Below are 20,037 nucleotides of genomic sequence, written 5' to 3' on the forward strand. Positions count from 1 at the left end.
TCTTAGGCGGATTAGGATTCTTATGCCAATCGATGGAGTTCGTCCTGGCGAATTTAAAGACACATGTCCTGCCAAAATGCGTTAAGATTTTGTCAAGTTTGAGCTGATTTTCTATGAAGTACCTTCATTTCTTAGTTATATCTAGAGAATGCCCTTGCTTACATCAAAAGGACATACTTTTTTATACTCACAGGAAGCAGTTCTATCGATCTGCATTCAAGGATTTCAAGGATTTCTCAAAAAAAATGTCACAATTTTTTACATGCTAAGGAAAAACGGCTGTAACTCTGTTAATTGAAGGACAATCAGGATGTCCTTTTGCACGGAGATAATAATCCACCTCAGCTATCTGAATATAAACCGAAGCTGTCGAAGCTAACAAGACATGCCCTGCGAAATGGCGCAAGGATTTCGCCAAGTTTGAGCTATTTTTCTGAAAAGGACCTTCTGTTCTTAGCTATAAATCGGCGGTGTCTTTACCCACATCGGAAGGATATACTTTTTTAAAATCATAGTGAGCAGGACTATGGATTAACCCTTTAAGACCTCAGCCCATGTCCTAATCCTAATCAAGGAGGTAGTTAAATAAAAACGCATTTGGTTAAAAGTTTTATATCATGGTTCGTATATTAATGATTATCATACTCAGTTACGATTAAACTGTTTGGCTGTTTTTGCCTACTTCAAAATCAACGAGTATAACGTTAATCGTTACATATTTTTTAAAAATTTACTCAGTAAACATTCACAGCTTTTGTGCAAAAGTGGCGACAAGCCAACCAAAGAACATGAAATCGAGCCGAAACATGTTGAATCGATTGAGCAACCGATTGAACATTTTCAGTGCGTGAATGAGATTTCAAGTCACTAATACAATTAGTTACATTATACGATTATACATTGAACATATTGATAAAGATAGATATTATATAGTATATAGTTTAGTTTAAGTTGTAGTGTATAATAGAGAACTATTTACAATTAAAATTAGACTTGACTTGGGGAGGAGAAACATAAATCAATTTAAAATCGAGCACAAACGCTTCAACATTTGCGAAATAAAACTTAAAAATTTCTAACTTATGAGCTAGGGATGTGATTTGATGTGAGATTACCAACGTATAGAAAATTGTTACAGTTATCGTAAATGTTAATGATTACATTGAGCACATTTTAAGCGAGATTTTTTGTGCGTGCACAAAAAGAGGCTGTTCAAATGGAATACACTTATTTAAGTTGAGCGAGACTTGAGGTTCCCAGTATCAGTATCAGCTGCATCTTCAGGTAATCTAACTAAATGCGACCCACAACCCCTTTGTTCTTGCGCGTGGGTTGCACAGAAAGCGGTGGCACCACCAACATTTCAGACTGCGTGGAAGGAGAACTGCTGCGCATGCTCGAACAATCCTCATCGGCAACTTCCTGTATATGTATACGACAAGTTAGGCTGTGATCTACACAAGAATTGTTTACAATACTCACATTAATGTTGGTGCAGCTGGCCAGACGCATCTGTGCCAGCTGCGAGGCGGGCGTCAAGGAGTTGGTGCTGCCAAAGGGCGATGTCATCATCGTAGAAACTGCACGCTTCAGCTTATTGGGAGTTTTATTAAAGGAAAATGCGCGTCCCACCTATGAAAATGCCATAGAAATGTTTAAGTATCATTGTTGCAATATTGGTAAACTGTTGATTAAAAACTACCTTTAAGCGCGTTTTAGCAGCCAATTTGAAAGCTTTGCTTAATGTGCTGACATTTACATCGCTGATATCCACCTCCAGTTCCAGTGAAGTGCGGCTCAGCAGCATTTTGTCCTGCAGCAGGTTAAGATAATCAATTAGTTGAGAATTAAACAATAAATAAAGAAAAATATAATACATACCGCATCTGTGCGACAGGTGTGAGCTGCAATTTGCATACAAAGCTTTTTCAGGTAGACCAGCTTATCGGTCTCTTCATCGATAATGCTGAAGGTGTATAGCTTCTCCTTATCGCCACGCTGCAGTAAACCAAATGCACGCGGACTATCTGTGATATCGATGACAAAACGTATCGTATTCAGGGATATCAGCTTAATGTGCTTATGCGTTTTAGCCGTGCTCGGTGATTTGGCCGTGTTAAAGCCGCGAGAGCGTCGCTTACACAACTCAATGGAATCGGAGAATAAATAGAGCAATAAGCTATCGCCACGTCCACTTAATGAATCGGACAGTTCGTTGACTTCACATTTGGAAATGAAGCAGCGATTGGAGCTAACCAAGTGGGCTGGACAACCATCGATATCGTTGAATATATCAAAGATGGCCATGCGCGACTCTGTGCGACGTTTGTCCTCGTTTATGTGCAGCGTAACCTGTTTAATGGCCTTCAGTGCGTCCTCGAGACGAGCATGATCCACATTACTGCTGCCCGTGTGCTTCAATATATCATTTAAAAGGAGACTGATGCTCGGCAATCGTTGCACCGGTCGAATCATCAGATCCTGCAGACTCTGGCGACCGCATTCGGGTTTCGTCTGATTGATCTTGAGGAAGGCATGAAAACGGGGATATTCACGATCACAGTACAGCAGTTGTTCCTTCATCTGCTCATAGAAATTCACATACGGCGGATAGGCTTTGATTAGCTCATCCCGATGCTGTATTATAATATCCCCAATCAGGCAATCCTCTCGCCAATTCGCATGCAGTTTCCTCAAGTGCTCCAACATGCTCTGATGCACTTCGTGTATCGGCAGAAAATTACCGAATATCGATTTTATCTCCGATTTATTCAACAGCGGATCATTCGTTTCCGCCAGCTCCTCCAATTTGTTTTTAAACAGCTACAGAATGAAGACAATTGTGAAATAAATTAGCAAAGATTTACTAAAAGAATTCTTACAAATAAAAACATGAGCAAAATAATTCGAAATTAAAATTGAAAGTCAATAAACATGGAAAAACTATAAAGAAACAATTTAAAAACCAAAATCATCTATATTTTAGTTTCTTTAAATTATATTTACAATTTATTCTATCATTAAAGTTTCTTTAAATTGAGTTTAAAAATTTGTATGTTAAAAAATTAAACTAAAAAATCTAAAAATATATAAATTTAATAGAAATTCAAATGAGAAACCTTTCAATAAATTTTTTTACAATTCTTTTCGTTACTTACATTTAATATGGTATCCAGGATGCCCACATAGTTGGACTCAGTGGTATAGAAGTCCATAAAGTGATTGAAGCGCATGGATTTTTTGGTGGGCGTCGCTTCATTTATTTCCGGCTCCACATGCAACAACAGCTTATCATTCTCCAGCTTATCCGGACTGGTGGTGCAATCAAAGAAGCTATTGGAAACGGACAGCAGACCGGCATCCGACACCGAGGAGCGTCGCTTGCCGGATCCCAACGGAGTGCCCTCCAATTGGATGCGCTGTGAGAAACGCTTGCGTTTCCGCTTGTTGAAACTGATGGGCAGAGAGTCACGACGATCTGTGCTGGGCGTATTCGTAATGCTGTCCAAATACTGTGAACAAATAGATTTATATTAATATAAAATTAAACATAATCATACAACAAACATTGCTTACATCGCCAAATAGATAATCCATTTCGTTGGCATAGCCATTCTGGATTGTATACCAGAACCAGTCCGATTTTAGAATATGCGTATTGTGATTCTTTGGCTCCGGCTTCGAGACAGTCGCGTGTTCATCGACAACCTGATTAAGTGGAATATTTTAAAATGGAATTCAATTATTTATAACAACTTTTTGCATATGGGAAAGGTGCAATGTGCAATGTGAGAGATAAAAATGTTTTGTTTGTTACCCAAAATGCATAGAATGCATTCATACTTAAGTCAAGCGTCTAACTAATTAAATCTATTGTACAGTTCACAAAACGCAGCAACAGCAGCAGCACAATAAATTATTTATATATATTAAATTCTTCAATACAGAATATCATTTTAAATTTTCATCAAATTCAAAAAAAAAAAGGTCAAACAAAACATTTTTAATGCACATTTTTTGTTGGCAACACTTTGAAACGGCATAAAAATCGCAAGCAAAACGTGTAATAACAAATAAATAACAAAGTGAAGAAGTATATAGAACAAAAAATTGTTTAACAAAAAATTCCTTTCCATCTCGTTGTAGTGAAACATTTGTGCAAATATTTGTTAGTTCATAGACATATTGAAATGCTTTTATAAAAAAAATTCAGCATCAGCTGACTATGAGATATATGTGTATTATTGTTATAATTCATTTTTTTTATCTATTCACGCGGAACGTGTGCTGTTAAATGTTTATCAATATTTATTGTGCTGCTTTTTTTTATTTACTTTGTTGTTGCGTGTGATCGGAAACCAAAATTAAAGAATTAGTTTGGAAAAATTATTTGATACCAAAAAAAAAAAAAAGAAGTGAGATAGAAGACAATTACCGCACCCAAATTATAACTTAATCTACAACATAACCATAAACAATTAACACGTAAATTAACTTTAATAGCGAGTTCATTATATTTTTGGTCTGAAAATGGACGACATTCGCAAGCAGTTGAAAAATGTGGAAAATGAGTGAATTAATTGCAGATAAATATTAAATAAGTTCATAGACAGTTAAGCAAGTAATTGTTTTTACAATGAAAAAAATAAAGCTTTTTTTAACAAGAACTTGCTCGCAAAAACCATAATTTTATTTCATTAAAATTAATAACGAACAAATCAAGGTGTTTTCTTTGCAAAATAAACATTTAAAACAAGCAATTTTCTTTTAACTTTGTGTTTTTATATTTTCAAATAGTTAATTTAATTAATTCAATAAATTTCTTACTCTGTCAAAATAATAACTTGATTGAATTGTATAAAATGCACAAAATGTTTCAATGCAATGAAAGGAGAGTGAAAAAAGCAGATGAGGGAAGCGAATGAAAGAGACGAAGTCGAGAGAAATTAAATTTCGAATTCAAATTCACAAAAGTCAATTTCAATATCAAATTCAATTAGAATTTCCTATGCAACAATTTGTTGTGCCGTTTCAAAGCGTTTGCCCAAGTGTCAATGTATCTTTGTATCTCTTTAGCTGTTTCCTTTATACTGGTTAATTTCAAGTACCATTTTTATGTGCTCATCTGGAATTGGAATCGGATTTGGAATTGCAATTTCTGTGTTGCTGTCGCGCCTCGACGGCGTCAACGTTGTCAACTTGGCATCAATAATGTCAATTACTTTCGACGGTGATGATGATGATGATGATGATGATGTTGCAGATGGTGATAATGATGTTGCATTTGTTGCAGCACAGCAGGCAATTGTGGATGAAGTATCATAGGAATTGGCATTGCCATTGACATTGGGATTGCTGTTAGTTGGAAATGCAGCACTTGAACCATGTACACCATTTGAACCACCTAAACCACCACCACCCACCGCACCAAAGAGACGTTTAGCGGTTTTCTTAGTTCCAGTTGCACTGCCATTTCCTGTACCGTTGCCAAAACGTTGCAACGGCGCCTTGGGCGTCTTAAATCCGCTGTCCAGCTGCTGTCCGCATTCCGGAGTCGCTTCCCGATCCGCTCGGCGACTGCTGCTCCGTGTTATGCGTCCGCAGATACTTCGCAGCTTCTCTTTGACCGGTTTCCTAATGGATTCATTCAATGTATTGCTTATGCTGGAGCATATGGAATCATCTGCCGTCGTCTCGTCTCCGTCTGCCAGAAATGTGGATGTATCCGCCACAGCAATCGAACTGCGACGTGTACGCAATGTTTTTATAATTGGCGTACGATCTGCCACAAAACTCATGGAACGTTTCAGAGTCCTCGTTATGGATCCTGTGCGTATTAGCTTCGGTTTCTTGGTGCTTGCCGGCAGAGCAAATGAATCCACCGACATTAAAGATACGCTATCAAAGCTATCGCGTTTACGCTTCAAATCATTCTCCATATTGGACATCAAGTCATCCGTGTCCGTTTCCGTTTCCATGTCACATTCATTGATGGTTTCAATAGCCAGCAACTTTGTGGGCGCTTTTAAAATAGGCGAAAGACTTTCTTGGGGGGATTGACTTCTATATTTGATGTTTGATTGTTGCAGGCAATTCATGGATCTCTTGGGTGTGCTGGATTGCACATCCTCCTCTTCCTCAGCCTCGTCTGCCGAATCGGACAGTGGCAATTCTTCGGGCTGTTGCATGTCTGCCGCCTCCACAAATAGACGATCATCAAAGTGAATATCATCTGGATCCTCTAAAGGCGTTTCTCCATCTTCCTTTTGTTGTTGTTGTTGCTCCTCTTCCTCTGACAGTTGCTCCTCTGGATTGATGGGTGGTGTGTGGTTGTTGTTGTTGTTCTGACTGCTTATTATGGGTTTAGTGTTAGTGCTGTGGTTAGTATCAGTGCTAGTAGTGCTAGTGCTAGTGCTAGAACTTGTAAAGACTGCGCCCGTATTGGGCATCACCTGTAAGATATATACACAATTATCAGCCATAAAAAACACAACACAAAACAAAAACTTAACAAAAACTGCATGCAACGAGATTTCCCAAATAATACTAAGAATACCCAAATTTGAAGACAAAAATCGGAAAAAGAAAACTAGAAATCATTGGAAACAAAAAATAGGCAAGCAAATTTAAAAGAAATGGTTTAAGCAAATACAAATTAGAAAAATTTTAAAAAAAGCTAAGATCAACAAAAAAAATCAATTGTTTTACTGCAGTACCATATTTAAATTAAGTAATAATTTTAATTAATTTTTAGACTTTAATTGTTTAACTTAAATTTTCTAGTTTATGCGGAAACGTTTTAGGAATATTGTTCCAACTTTTTTCGGTTCTAAATGGTTCTTTAAATGATTTTCATAGTTTTCTCTTCCATGTTTTTGTAATTCTTATATAAATATTCGGAATTCGTATCCGGTATTCGGTACCCATGCAACATGTTACAACAACAATGCAAGCAGAGTAAACAGTAAGAACTGCCACATATTAGAAAGTCATTTTACTCACGACATGCGAGCACTCGGGATCATCCAGTTCGGCACAGACGCCTCCATTCTCCAAGAGCACATCGACCATGTGTTGATGCTCCTCCGCCGGAAAGCCAAAGAAACAGATCTTCTGACCCTCAAATGCCTTTAAACGATGCACCTTCGTAAAGTTATCCTGAGTCGCCTCAAACTCCAGTGAATCCCGTGCTGACCATGCGGCATAGACCCAAGCCGGTCGCACCACCGTCAACCGAAAGGTTTTGGCGTATCTATGAAGGTTAAATTTAAATATATCAATTAGATAGGTGATAAATTAAATAAAATTAAATCCATAACAACAATTAATCAATTTATTAGATAAATATTTTTGTTAAAATTCTACACAATTACATAGAATAATTAGTCAATTCAATATTCAAATGAATATTAAGATAAATTCCAGGCTCATTGATAAATTTAATTAATTAATAATAGTACATTTAAATGAATTAATCTATTCTATATTTAAGTTTAGCACACTTACTGATACTTTTCGCCGCCACTGTGATTGCATATCAAATGCGTGGTCTTTGTATTCAAATCCTTCTTGATGCAACCGCCCATGGAGTGTATGAGATTCACAAGTTTTGTCTGCAAGCGAAATGTGGAATATATAAGAGTTATATTCAGTTGGAATTGGTGCAGTTCACCGGTGCTCACCAGTTCATCCTTTTTGCGTATGCCGGTGAAGCAAGTAACAACACCACGCATTGCATAGTTGTAAATGGGCCGAGTGTTCTGGCCAAGAGTCTGTTTCGTCTCGGCGGCATACTTCAAAGCGGGTGGACCCAAAATGCTGCAAATGCAAGAGAAAGAGATAAAGATAAAGAATGAGAAAAGTATAATAAATTAAATATTTATGTGGCACACTTTTGTAATAATGCAAGGTTAAATAACATGTTTTTAGCTCTCAATTGACCTTGGCCATTGCTGATCCGTTGAGCTGGCCATATTCCGGCAATAAATCCGGTTCAAGTGTAATCGAGTCGAATTGCCGAGCAACCGTGCGATCAGGCCATCCAAGACTGACTGCAGGTTGAGATCGAGATCGGTTGAGATAGAGACAGACGCAGAAACAGAGATACGTTTATATATAGATACTTTTTTTATACACACGCGACACCAGGTGGCAATTGGTGTGGCATGTAAACAACGCATTCAACTGAACTTTGCCCCCCTCTTTAATCACGCTTTCTACAGTCTACAGTCTCGAGTCTCGAGTCTTTAGTCTCTCATCGCTCATCTTCCATCTCCATAGAGACAGATCAATTTGTTTAAGGGCCTTTTGTTTATGATCATGTTATTGCTAAGGGAGGCGTCCAACTGGCCACAAACCGGAAGTTTTTATAAACAAATCAATCGAGCGGAAGTGGGCGGATCTTCGGAATGACTACGCGACTTGCACTTGTTGTATTTATCACATTTTTAAATGATGAGCATCGCAACAATATTGCCAATTAATTTATGAACATTCATTGCATTCATTTTATGGCATTCATTCATGCGTTATTCGTTATTTGTGGCTAGCATTCACACTCCCTTCAGCCTGCCCTCTTTTTCCCATTAAATGGTTGAATAACAATGAGCAATAATAATCAGAAATAAATATTACAATTCCAGGAAACATTTTGGCAAATAAATACAAGTGGATTATTATTGGAAATAGCACAACTTTGACAGGTGACATAAGTGAATACATCTGTTCGGATAGTCAATGAATATAAGGCAAACGAATAATCATACAATTTTGTGAAGAACCCGAAATATTTGTCCAATTTTTTTAACTTTTCAAATTTAATTACAAAGCTATTTTAAAAATAATTTGTTTTTTAATTATTATTATTCTTATCTATTTAATTGCATTTTATTTAAATTTATATATGGCTTTTATCACTGTTACAATGTCAGTTTAATGTCACAGTCTATAACAATAGATTCATCTCAGTTGAATGAAAACCATTCATAGTTTAATAGTAAATAAATGTTGTTAAGATAATAACTTCACTTTCTAGGCTTTCACACAATTGTAAGAAAATCAGCATGCACTTTCCCACACGCACCTTCATTTACACACATACACACACACACACTACACTCTTACCAAAAGTGATAAGTTTCCATGTGCAGCACAAATATTTAGATAGTATTTTTGTCTCTGCATAAGCCAAATTATTATTTAAAAAAATAAATTGCACTTTACGAATATTTTCTGAAGGGAATGTCAAGAGATTTTCCGATTCGAACGGCACTACAAAATAAACACAACTGTTGCGCGTTTTGACCAATTGAAAAATGCCGAAAATGCGAACAGCAAACTCTGGCAGAACGCAATCAAATGATGAAAAATTGTGGAAATAGAAAATTTAACATACACACTCAAGTGCCAAATGTCATATATATATATTGTATATATGTATACACATACTTATAGGCACACTCAAGTGTTTGTGTAAGCTGCGCAAACATTTGGTCAATGTGAGAGAACAATTTAAAAGACAATATGACAAAGTGATAAACAAGAAGAATAGAAAAAATTGCAACAGGTGCGGTTAATGCAAATATCTTTCGATTCAATGTATATCAAATAGATATGTATGCATATTTCAAAGAATTTATCTGTTTTTCAGTCAAGGAAAACCCCAAATGAAAATCGCTTAGTCAATGCGCAAAAATTTGGAACGGTCGCGTGTACGAAATAAAAGTTGAGGGACCCCAACGATTATAATATCAAATATTTATTATTGAATAACAAATATTTGATTTTTATCAAAATATTATTTACAAAGAAAATAAAAAAATACCACATATGTATGTAATATATAATAGTATTAAAAAAATTATGAATAAAAAATTCAATAATAAAAATAATAAAAAAAATCAGTATTAAAGAAAAGTAACTTTTAATTTATTATAACAAAATTCTATAAAAAAATATATAACGTTCTAATTATTTTTAAGAATATTTGAAATTTTTCCAATCCTTCAGATAATATCGTACAAGTTGATTTTTTTAGCTCATAATTCTTATTGGAATCCCTGATAAAGATGAGCTGATGATGATGATGACCTCCAATGGTCGAATGTGATAATGGGCAATCCATGGTGAGAACAAGTTGGTTTGTAAAGTGCGCTGATCTTTAGCCCCTCCCCACAAACCAATCGAACTTTGCGAGGGTCAAAACTATAGAACAGTCAATGACAGCAGTCTTCTGCCCCCCAACAATTAATTAGCTATACAGAAACTTATAAATTATAAACATGCATATATAAATATATACACGCATTGCAAGAGGAAAAAAAACATAAGCCATAATAAAAATGTATATATACAATATACATATATTTATTTTTCTGCGATATGTTGTTGTTTGTATTTTCTTTTTGAATATTTTCTGCGTGTGTGTTTAATTTTTCAAGAATTTCCGACTTGTTGGCGACGTTTTTCTTACTAAACTTTCTACGCGTCTTGACATCGCGTATTTCCCACACACACAATTACATATTTTATAGAGAATCTTGGCGCCAAACGATTGCTGCAATCTGAGGCATACCCCTCTATCTTCTTACCCTCTTCATTATACATAGAGATGCCTCAAAACGATTCATTTCGATTTCGTTAGAATTATACAAAGTTTTCGGCTTAACGAATTCCACAATAAGAAATATTGTCATCGAGCAAATTTTAATTTTCGTCATTTATTGTTTTTTATTTATGTCGCCTCGCAAATCGATGAATGAAAGCTCCCCAAAATAGGCAATGCAGTCGAGAGTTCCTGTGATTCAGATAATACATCTCTCTATATATAAGCTTGTTGCCAAATAACAATTAACAAGATCTTTGTGTCATTATTTTTTTCAGTTTAAGTGATCGTTAAGTATGAATGCCGTTCAGGGAATTTTCTCAATAGCTCATCCAATTTGTTCCCCTCTTGTGGTTTTCACATTCACAGGAAGTACACGAAAGTTCTTAAGAATTCATGTATTTATTTTTACAGCTTGTGGTGAAGAATCCTCTTTAGACGAAGTAATGGGGAAAAGTGAGGCCAATTAAGTCTAACGACTTTGAAAGAAATAAGCTCTAGCTATTTTCAATAAATTATTTATTGACAAATAAATTAATTTTTTGATACAGAATTTATTTGGGCAAAATAACATTCCGCACTAAATCTTTGTCAAATTGTTGTGTCAGTTTTGACACGATTTTTTACAAATAAATTGAACCTCTCCGAATCAAGTTAAAAGTGGCGATTTTTACTAATTTAGGTACCTAACGCTGATTAAAAGTGAAAATTCGAGATTTAAAATTTTGGAAAAAATATTTTTTCAGAAAAGTCAAAGGGGGGAGTACATGATTTTGGCAGAAAAAATGGAAAATGAATTTTTATTTAAAGTTAATAAAATTTATAGACAGAATCATTTAAAAGGCCAAATAATGACCAAAATGACATTCCGCTTGAAAATCGATTGAATTTTGAAAAAGTTATGGAAGTTTGAAGTTGGTGAAACCTTTGACTTAGCAACTTTACAAGTCAAATTTTTTGACAGATTTCACATGATTTTTTACCGAAAAATGGAACCTCTCAGAATCAAATTTAAACTGTCGTTTTATACTAATTTGGGCACCAGAAGTTGTTTAAAAGTGAAAACTCAAGATTTAAAATTTTGAAAAAAATATTTTTTCAAAAAAGTCAAAGGGGGGAGTACATGATTTTGGCAGAAAAAATTGAAAATAATTTTTTTTTTAAAGTTAATAAAATTTTTATGCAGAATCAATTAAGAGGCCAAATAATGACCAAAATGACATTCCGCTTGAAAATCGATTGAAATTTGACAAAGTTATGCAAGTTTGAAGTTGGTGAATCCTTTGACTTAGCAACTTTACAAGTCAAATTTTTTGACAGATTTCACATGATTTTTTACCGAAAAATGGAACGTCTCAGAATCAAGTTTAAAGTGTCGTTTTATACTAATTTGGGCACCAGGAGTTGTTTAAAAGTGAAAATTCGAAATTTAAAATTTTGAAAAAAATATTTTTTCAAAAAAGTCAAAGGGGGGAGTACATGATTTTGGCAGAAAAAATTGAAAATAAATTTTTATTCAAAGTTAACAAAATTTATAAGCAGAATCAATTTAGAGACCAAATAATGACCAAAATGACATTCCGCTTGAAAATCGATTGAATTTTGACAAAGTTATGAAAGTTTGAAGTTGGTGAATCCTTTGACTTACCATCTTTACAAGTCAAAATTTTTGTCATTTTCAGACCGATTTTTTACAGAAAAATGAAACCCTTCAGAATTAAATTTAAAGCCTCGTTTTATACTAATTTGAGTACCAGGAGTTGATTAAAAGTGAAAACTCGAGATTTAAGATTGTGAAAAAATAATTTTTTCCAAAAAGTCAAAGGGGGGAGTACATGATTTTGACTGACAGTAAACGAAAAATGAAATTTTTTTAAGTTGAATGTTTATTAATGCAGAATCAAATAAGAGACCAAATAATAATCAAAATGACATTCCGCATGAAAATCGGTTGAGATTTGATAAAGTTATGAGAGTTTGAAATCTGGAAAATCTTTGGACTGGCAACTTTACAAACCAAATTTTTTGCAAGTTTTGTTTTTATTTATTTTATTTTTCAGTCTTATTTTGAACCAATTAGGGATTATTTATAAACCTTATGATAAATGTATTTTGAGCAAAATGTCATAAAAATTGTCTAACTAAAAACAATTTTATGTGCACAATAATAACAGAAACAAAATAAAAAAAATAAAAATACAAACATGCGAAACATGAATGAATTTTTGGCAAATAAATAATAATGCTGTGTGATGGGTGTAGGTGTGTTATGGGAATCGGAGGGGTTATAAAAGCTTCCGTTTGAGGTGCTCTTCTATCTTTTCTTACATGTTGTGTGCGAAAAGAAGAAAATATGTTTAACATGAAAGCAAAAGCAACAGAAAAACTTAAGGATCCCCCGCGCCTTACCCACCCTACCAATGGTTGACCTTGAATATGATGGTAAATAAATAAAAAGAGGAAATTATTGTTAATTACTAATGAGGCAGTCGAATATGTTTGCGTGTTGTTGTGATTGTTGTTGTTGTTTTATTTGAATTGTTGCTATTACTGCGCAGCGGGTAAATTAATCAAGCGTGCCAAATTATGCCGCAAGTCCCAAATTTGACAACAATTTGTAGCAAATGTGCAAAAATACTGCGGCAATGAAAGGGGTGAAGAAGGGGATGAAGTCAGAAGAAATGTCAACGGTTTTTGCTGCTGTCAATCTACCGCAAAAGTGGGGTAAAGAGTGGCAAAAAGGGGAGTGAGAGGAGGCAACACAAACGTGCGTGTCTCAATTTCAAATGTTGGCTGCTGTTTTAGCTCTACTCGTGTCATTTTGTATGGCGTCTAGTCTATCGTGTCCAATTTGGTGACATTATTGTATTATGGCAAGATTATTTATAGGTTTACTGGCAAAATTACCCACACCTTTGTAAATTATTTAGGTTGGTTTTGATGGAGATCGAATATATAAAATTTGTTAGGTCAGATTTTCTAAATTTTTTGTCCCGACTTTTACCAAAAATAAAAGGAAAAAAAAAAGATAAATTGATAAAATAAAAAAAAATTACATACAAAAGTTACTGAAGGAAAACTGAAATTAGAAAAACATTCAGTCTCTTAGCTCCTACCGTTTGCACTCCAGAACGATCAAAAAATTGTTAAGTCAGTCAATCAGGACAAAGAGTTTATGAAATATAAATATATTTGAAAGAAGACTCACCATTCTTTTTGCTTGTGTATGGCATCAAAGATCTCGTCCTCAAAGTCCTGCAGCACATAGAATGTGCGCCATTCCAGATCGTTCATGATATCCAGACCAGTTTCCGAATGGATTACGGGCATGCCAAAACTTTCGGCTGCCTGCACCGTGCCAGCATCTTTACCAGCCCCGCCCACCAAACAGATGCGTGTGGGCAGCTTCGACATGATGGACATCTCTGCACCAAAAAAGATTGAGAATTGGAACATGCATGAGAATGAGAACGAGCATGACAAAGGCATTAGTATATGCATATACTATTTTTCTATATTTAACTTAAGATTATAATATTCAAGTGCAGGAACTGTCACTGTAAATAAGCACAGTAATTGTCTTGACAACAAAAATTATTCATTTTTATTTTTTGTATTTATTATAATAGTAGTTAATGTTTCTTCATTTTTTAAATTGTATTATATTTGAAAAGGCTTTCAATCAAACGTTTTTATGACAGATGAGCTATAATGAATGAATTACCACTTAAACAACGATAGTCAGACAGAGTGTTGTGTATTTCTGTAGTTTATAGATTCGCAATTGCCTTCATCCTCTCCTAGCAATGACTGCCCACCCTATTAAGTATCTCAGATAAACAGACCAATAAATTTAAGTACACTTTGTTCAAGAGTAGAGCGTCATATTAAAAGTTTGGCGCTATGATTTATGGCCATCAGTTTTGTTTGTTTATGCAAATTGCAAAGTGAGGCGATGCCATCACAGTGAGGAGAAAAAGAAACAGAAACAAAACAAATGCCAATAATGAACAGAACTAAGAAAAGGAACTCACAAAGATCGCGATCTCTGAAGGGCAGCGCATTTGCGAGCTGTTGACATAAATTTTAATTGTGATCGCCAAGTGATGATTGTTGCTGCTATTTTCATTATTATTGTAGCTCTCGCCGTTGTTGCCCTGGATCAAAATTACATTTCTCATGATTTGGAGTCCTCTTTTAATTTGGATCTCAGGAGTAGAATAAAAGTGACAATTCAAGATCTAAAATTTTGAATATATATTTTTTTCGGAATTCTGACAAAATAAAAAATTTTTAAAAGTAATTATTTTTAAATGCAGAATCAATTAAAACAGCAAGTCATGGCCAAAATGACATTCCAAATGAAAATCGGTTTTGTTTTGACAAAGTTATGCAAGTTTGAAGTCTGACATCACTTTGAACTGACAACTTTACAAGTTAACTTGTCTTTTTTGTCAAATTCTCTTGGTTTTTTACAGAACAATAAAACTCCTCAGAGTCATATTTTAAGTGTGGAAGACAAAGACGAAAACAAATTATTTTTTTAAATAAATTATTTTTAGATGTAGAATTAATTAAGAGATTCAAAAATGACTAAGATGGTATTCTACGTGGAAATCGGTTGAATTTTGACAAAGTTATGCAAGTTTTACTATGAGTCAGGATGGGCTTTTTAAAGGCAGATTCGGAAGTCTCGCAAAGTCAACGTCAATCATTGAAGAGATGACATTAAATTTAATTGTGATCGCCAAGTGATGTTTGTTGTTGTTATTACTAATGTAGTTCCCTACGTTGTAGCCCTGGCAAATTCCCCTTTTCCGTCGCATTTCCCGCCCCCTGTGACCTTCACATCATTGCCATCTTCTAAGTTTTTGACAAGCCGAAATGCAAAACAAAACAACAAAAAGAAAATGCCACAAGGGGCAAGTGGCAACGTTGCGACGTTGCAACCACCCACATGAACAGAACACGAGCATTACAGAAATGTTCAAGTGCAGTCAATTTCCCCAGACCCTACTCCCGCCCCACACACTTTCCACATCGTTTCATGTAGTTGTACATTAATTTTATCCAGAACTGTGCGGCTGTAACTGATGCCAATTGCACTATTGTATCTATCCCGCTTGAGACGTCGCGACGCGTCGCACAGTGGGCACAATCAAACAATCTACCTTACAAATTGTAGTTATTTTTTTTTATTTAGATTATAAAAGACATAACTATGTTTGATTATTCCACTTGGTAGCCGACAGTATTTTTATGTAAGCACTCCTTGATTCTAGATTATATTAAATAAGTAATATGACAAAATGTTATGTTTTTCACTGGTTTCTTTTATATACCTAAATTTAATCTAGCCATTAAGAAGCTACTTGTGGCCGTGTGACCAAATCAGTGTTGGTAAACGAGCTGTAAAGTGACAAGTTTCACAAAGCAACAACAAAAATAGCCAAATTTGTATGGAAACTTCAAAGATTTAAAAAAAACTAGTTGAGTCCCTAAACCTTTTTTTTCGGCTAAATTCATGATAAATTGCCCACTATTTGGAGGGTATTTTTTTGAGTTGGCCCAGCTCAATAGACCTTTACCAAATTTCCAAATAAAACTATTTATAATTTTGTTTATCAAAATCTAGATTTCTTGGATAGATCATTTTAGTAAGCTAGATTGACTGTTGTTGCCCACTGTGCGTCATCATTGGCACTTGTGCAATTGCACAAAGTCCAGACTCCCCCCTATAGAGATGATGAAAAGGGGTAGGTATAGGGGGAGAGGGGAGGAAGACTAGCGGGATGATAGGGAGCAGATGCACTCGCATTGCTGTCGCCATATGACGCATGGAATTTGGAGAACAATTTCTATATAAACACGGTAATTTTTACAGTGGAATTTTTTTGTAGCTACATATTCCAAATATTTAATAGTGTTTATTAAGGTATAAAAATGGTTGAGGAATGCACCGCATGACATGAACTCTCTCTATTGTTATTATAATTTTATTATGATTATTGCTGTTGTTGTTATAATCCAAGTTTTGAGAAACGACAGTTAAAAGCACACATTATTATTGAAATAATGATGGCAATTCAAACACTTGACAACTGAGAAAATAACACGGTTAGCATTATTTACTATTCCACATATTGGCCAAGTTAAAACAGTGCTTAGAGGCTCAATTAAGAATTGAATCACTTGATATATTCATTACTCAACCCACCTAAATGAAAAGTGTGTTGGCATGAATTTTATTACATTCTAAAGAAATGGAAAATATTTCACCAAACATTTCAAACTGTTTAAAATCAACTCTAAGTATAGCATTTCATATATAAACATGGAGGCGCAGTAATAAATCAAGTTGATTTCTACGGCATTATTCTCATTATTTCTTTTCAATTACATCATTTTAATATCCCATTAATTTCAGAAATTGCTAGAGTTCCCACAGTGTTGAGTATATACTTATTTAACTGATGTGTGCAATTCACTTTGTGTATTTTATAATTAAATATATTAAATACACAATTGGCTATCTATTTGATATTGAGAATGTTTTTGCTTCAATTAAGTGTTTTTCTGCTTGTATGATTTCTGCATACGTTCAATTATTTTTCTTTTTATTTTATTTATTTAGTTAAACTTATGTGCCTGGTCAAAGCAATTACTTGACTAACTGTAAGTGTAATCCCAAATTCCCATGGGAACCAAAAATAAAAGGTAACTGCATATCAAATCTCTATACCTGAGAAAATCCCTGTGATCCTCAAGTTGAAGATGCAACGATATTCGAATAAATACCTGTAAAATCCTCATACACTTGACAGAGTGCTGCCTGTTTAAGGTTCCTCTGTTTGACTTCCTCCTGCGCTGCATATGTGAAATATGACCAGGCCTGACGACGAACCGTGACCAAATTAAGGTTCTTCATGTACCCAGAGTTGAGCTGAGGAATTTCTGCATATGCTGCCGGTAAATGCAACATGGCGAGACAAAACGAGACGACGTCAAGGGATCAAACTCTGAATTGCAACTAACGTATTTGCTCACGAAATCGCAATGCGACGCAGTCAGGCGGAAGCCACAGGTGTTGCCCCCTTTTTAAGGAAAGCAACAGCAAGAAGGACAACACATAAACAAACGAAATAACCTCACAGGTGCTGGACTGAACATGGGAATGAGAGATAGGGAATTATTAGCATTTGGGAATTTCCCTTTCTGCTTTCGCATAATTTGAAGGAACAAAACTCACAGGTGGTGATCAGTGCTGCCAGCACAGCTTTTACCCGTCAAATCCCGGAAATTCTGGCTTTTTCTTTTAATATTTTCCTTGGCCATGGGAATGCGAATGAGATAGGGCAACACTGGCAAAGCATTATAGCTATTTGGGAATTTCCTTTTTGCCGTTCAGTCTCAACTTCTTCTTGAGCATCTGCTTTTCTCTTGTTGTTGCTGGCCAAGTGCCAAAGACGTGATGAAAAACTAATTGAATGGCATTTGCTGTTTTCTACACACAACAATTTTTTTGTCAAATGGACTCATCAAAGTGGAATCTTGTAATAAATTTACGTTAGTCAAGCCTTGAGGCAGACCTGGCAGACAGAGAGAGAGAGAGAGAGAACGCAAAGACCTTCGCGTCGGCGTACATTTGAACTACACACACACTCATGCATACAAACATACAGTGTATCAAAAGAGTATTGGCACACCAATAAAATAGTACTAAGCAGTAAATTATATTTTATTTAAGTATATAAAGTTCAAATTTTCATTCTTACGTAATGATTTAAAAGTTATTATAAAAAATAACTTAAATATTCTAGCTATACACATACATTTTTGACGCACTGTATGGCTACATGTAAAAATGCCATTAACATTGGAACAACAGACAGACGGACAGACAGGAACGAACGCATTGGCATGTGTCCTCTGTCCTCTGTTAATCAAATACCCGGAAAGAGCGAAGAAGCAGAATGGAAAGCAGGACGTGAAAAATGTTGTAGGTAAATCACTAGGCAACACAAACAATAACAAAAGGAAAAGAGCGGGAGAGCGCGAGAGTGCGCAAGCTAACCAAATTTGTTTCCTCTTTTACCTAAGAGCAGTGCGCAGCACACACGCACACATACACAGGGAGGACTGAAGTCGCGGCGGCTGCGCTTTGTTGTTGTTGTTGCTGTAGGCGCCTTTAGCTGTGGTTGTTGTTTTTGCTGGGTTGGTACAGTGCCCGATACGGCGTAAGGGGCGCGGGGTGCAAAATATTTAGCACACATTTTTATGCGCGATCGCCTGCCATTGACAATATATACATATATGTATGTATGTACATATGTATACATAAGCATGTTATATGCCGAAATAAATTCAGAAAGTAGCTTAAAATTCCCGCTGTCTTTTTTTAGTCGCTACAACAACAAATAAGTACTAGAAAATATATATGTATAAATTGGTGACACTTTTTATGCGAGTGGCATTGAAAATTAAACACAAAAATAAAAGAATTTTAAACAGCTTCCATACCCCTCCTCCAAATTCCACAATCCCCCTTGAGCTTCAAACTCACCTGTTTTTGATTGCTCCTCGATCGTTTCCATTTCGTTTGAATTGCATTAAATTTGGCAGAAGACGCCACACACACACAAACGTACGCACACACACGCACACGGATAGGCCTTTTTTTGTTGTAACTTTCTGTTAAGTTTCTTTGTTTCAGTTTCAATTTTAGTTTGTTTGCTATGTTTTACTCATTGCGCTTTGCCAGTTCCATCTTTGTTTTTGCAACAATTAAATTGAACAAATGCTTTGATCAATTAAAAAGCGGCGCGCAGAATTTACACACTCATACAAATACACACATTCACATACAAACTCCAGGCGGCGTCGCTTTATTTTAGTTTTAACAGCAGTTTTCTGAATTTTCAATTCTGTTTGTGATAAACTTTTACACACACGCGATTAATTGCACAATTGCAATTGTAATTGGTTTACAAATAATTACACCGTGCCTAGTACGTGTTTAAGATGCTTTCTTTGCTGCGCGTCGGAATTAAAAATCAAAATCAACGGCCAAACACGTCCGGTCGCACGGCTGTTCGTCTCGCTTTATTTTACATAAATGTTAAGCTGCTCCCTCTCTGCAGGGCTGCCAACTTTTTGAAGAAAAATATCGCTGAGTGGCAGCCTTGAATCACAGAAAAAAAGATTTTTTAAACGTCTGGTAATATTTCCATTCCATAAAAGTGATATGTTAAAATTTAGTAAAATTTTGAAAACGAATCTTTTTTCTTCATTTTGAAGCTTGAATTGCTAGATTAAAATTTGAGCCTTGGAAATAGACAGAAGTAGCCAGAAAATAGCTATGTTGGCAACATTGTCTCTGCACCAAACACTAATGTTAATGTAAACTCAAAATGGCACTGTTAAACCAGGGCAGC

At 35.3% G+C, this 20,037-nt stretch overlaps 1 protein-coding gene across 2 annotated transcripts; it reads right to left on the reverse strand.

The window, feature by feature from the left end:
- Window positions 1-601: 601 nt before the first annotated feature.
- LOC117787860 (protein ECT2) lies at window positions 602-19,723 on the reverse strand. 2 transcript variants are annotated; one of them, XM_034626479.1, is made up of 12 exons: window positions 19,167-19,723; window positions 13,812-14,028; window positions 7,683-7,818; window positions 7,507-7,613; window positions 7,003-7,252; window positions 5,109-6,452; window positions 3,577-3,708; window positions 3,159-3,512; window positions 1,882-2,823; window positions 1,703-1,813; window positions 1,483-1,632; window positions 602-1,422 (listed from the first exon to the last, which is right to left on the reverse strand). In XM_034626479.1, exons 1-12 carry the CDS (start codon window positions 19,195-19,197, stop codon window positions 1,294-1,296), a joined length of 3,903 nt encoding a protein of 1,300 aa, XP_034482370.1. In that variant the 5' UTR covers window positions 19,198-19,723; the 3' UTR covers window positions 602-1,293. The 2 variants fall into 2 exon arrangements, with proteins under 2 accessions (XP_034482370.1, XP_034482371.1); XM_034626480.1 differs by lacking the exon at window positions 5,109-6,452 and having other exon boundaries at window positions 19,167-19,722.
- Between the last annotated feature and the right edge of the window lie 314 nt (window positions 19,724-20,037).

This window comes from Drosophila innubila (assembly GCF_004354385.1).
Source record: "Drosophila innubila isolate TH190305 chromosome 3L unlocalized genomic scaffold, UK_Dinn_1.0 0_D_3L, whole genome shotgun sequence".
NCBI lineage: Eukaryota > Metazoa > Arthropoda > Insecta > Diptera > Drosophilidae > Drosophila > Drosophila innubila.

Bases quoted from the DNA above. Each gene is read 5' to 3' on its own strand.
- LOC117787860 (XM_034626479.1), bottom strand. From the start codon at position 19,197: ATGGAAACGATCGAGGAGCAATCAAAAACAG. The intron at 7,819-13,811 runs GTGAGTCTTCTT...TTGCATTTGCAG, and splicing joins ATACACAAGCAAAAAGAATG to CATTTTGGGTCCACCCGCTT. The intron at 7,253-7,506 runs GTAAGTGTGCTA...TAACCTTCATAG, and splicing joins AGTGGCGGCGAAAAGTATCA to ATACGCCAAAACCTTTCGGT.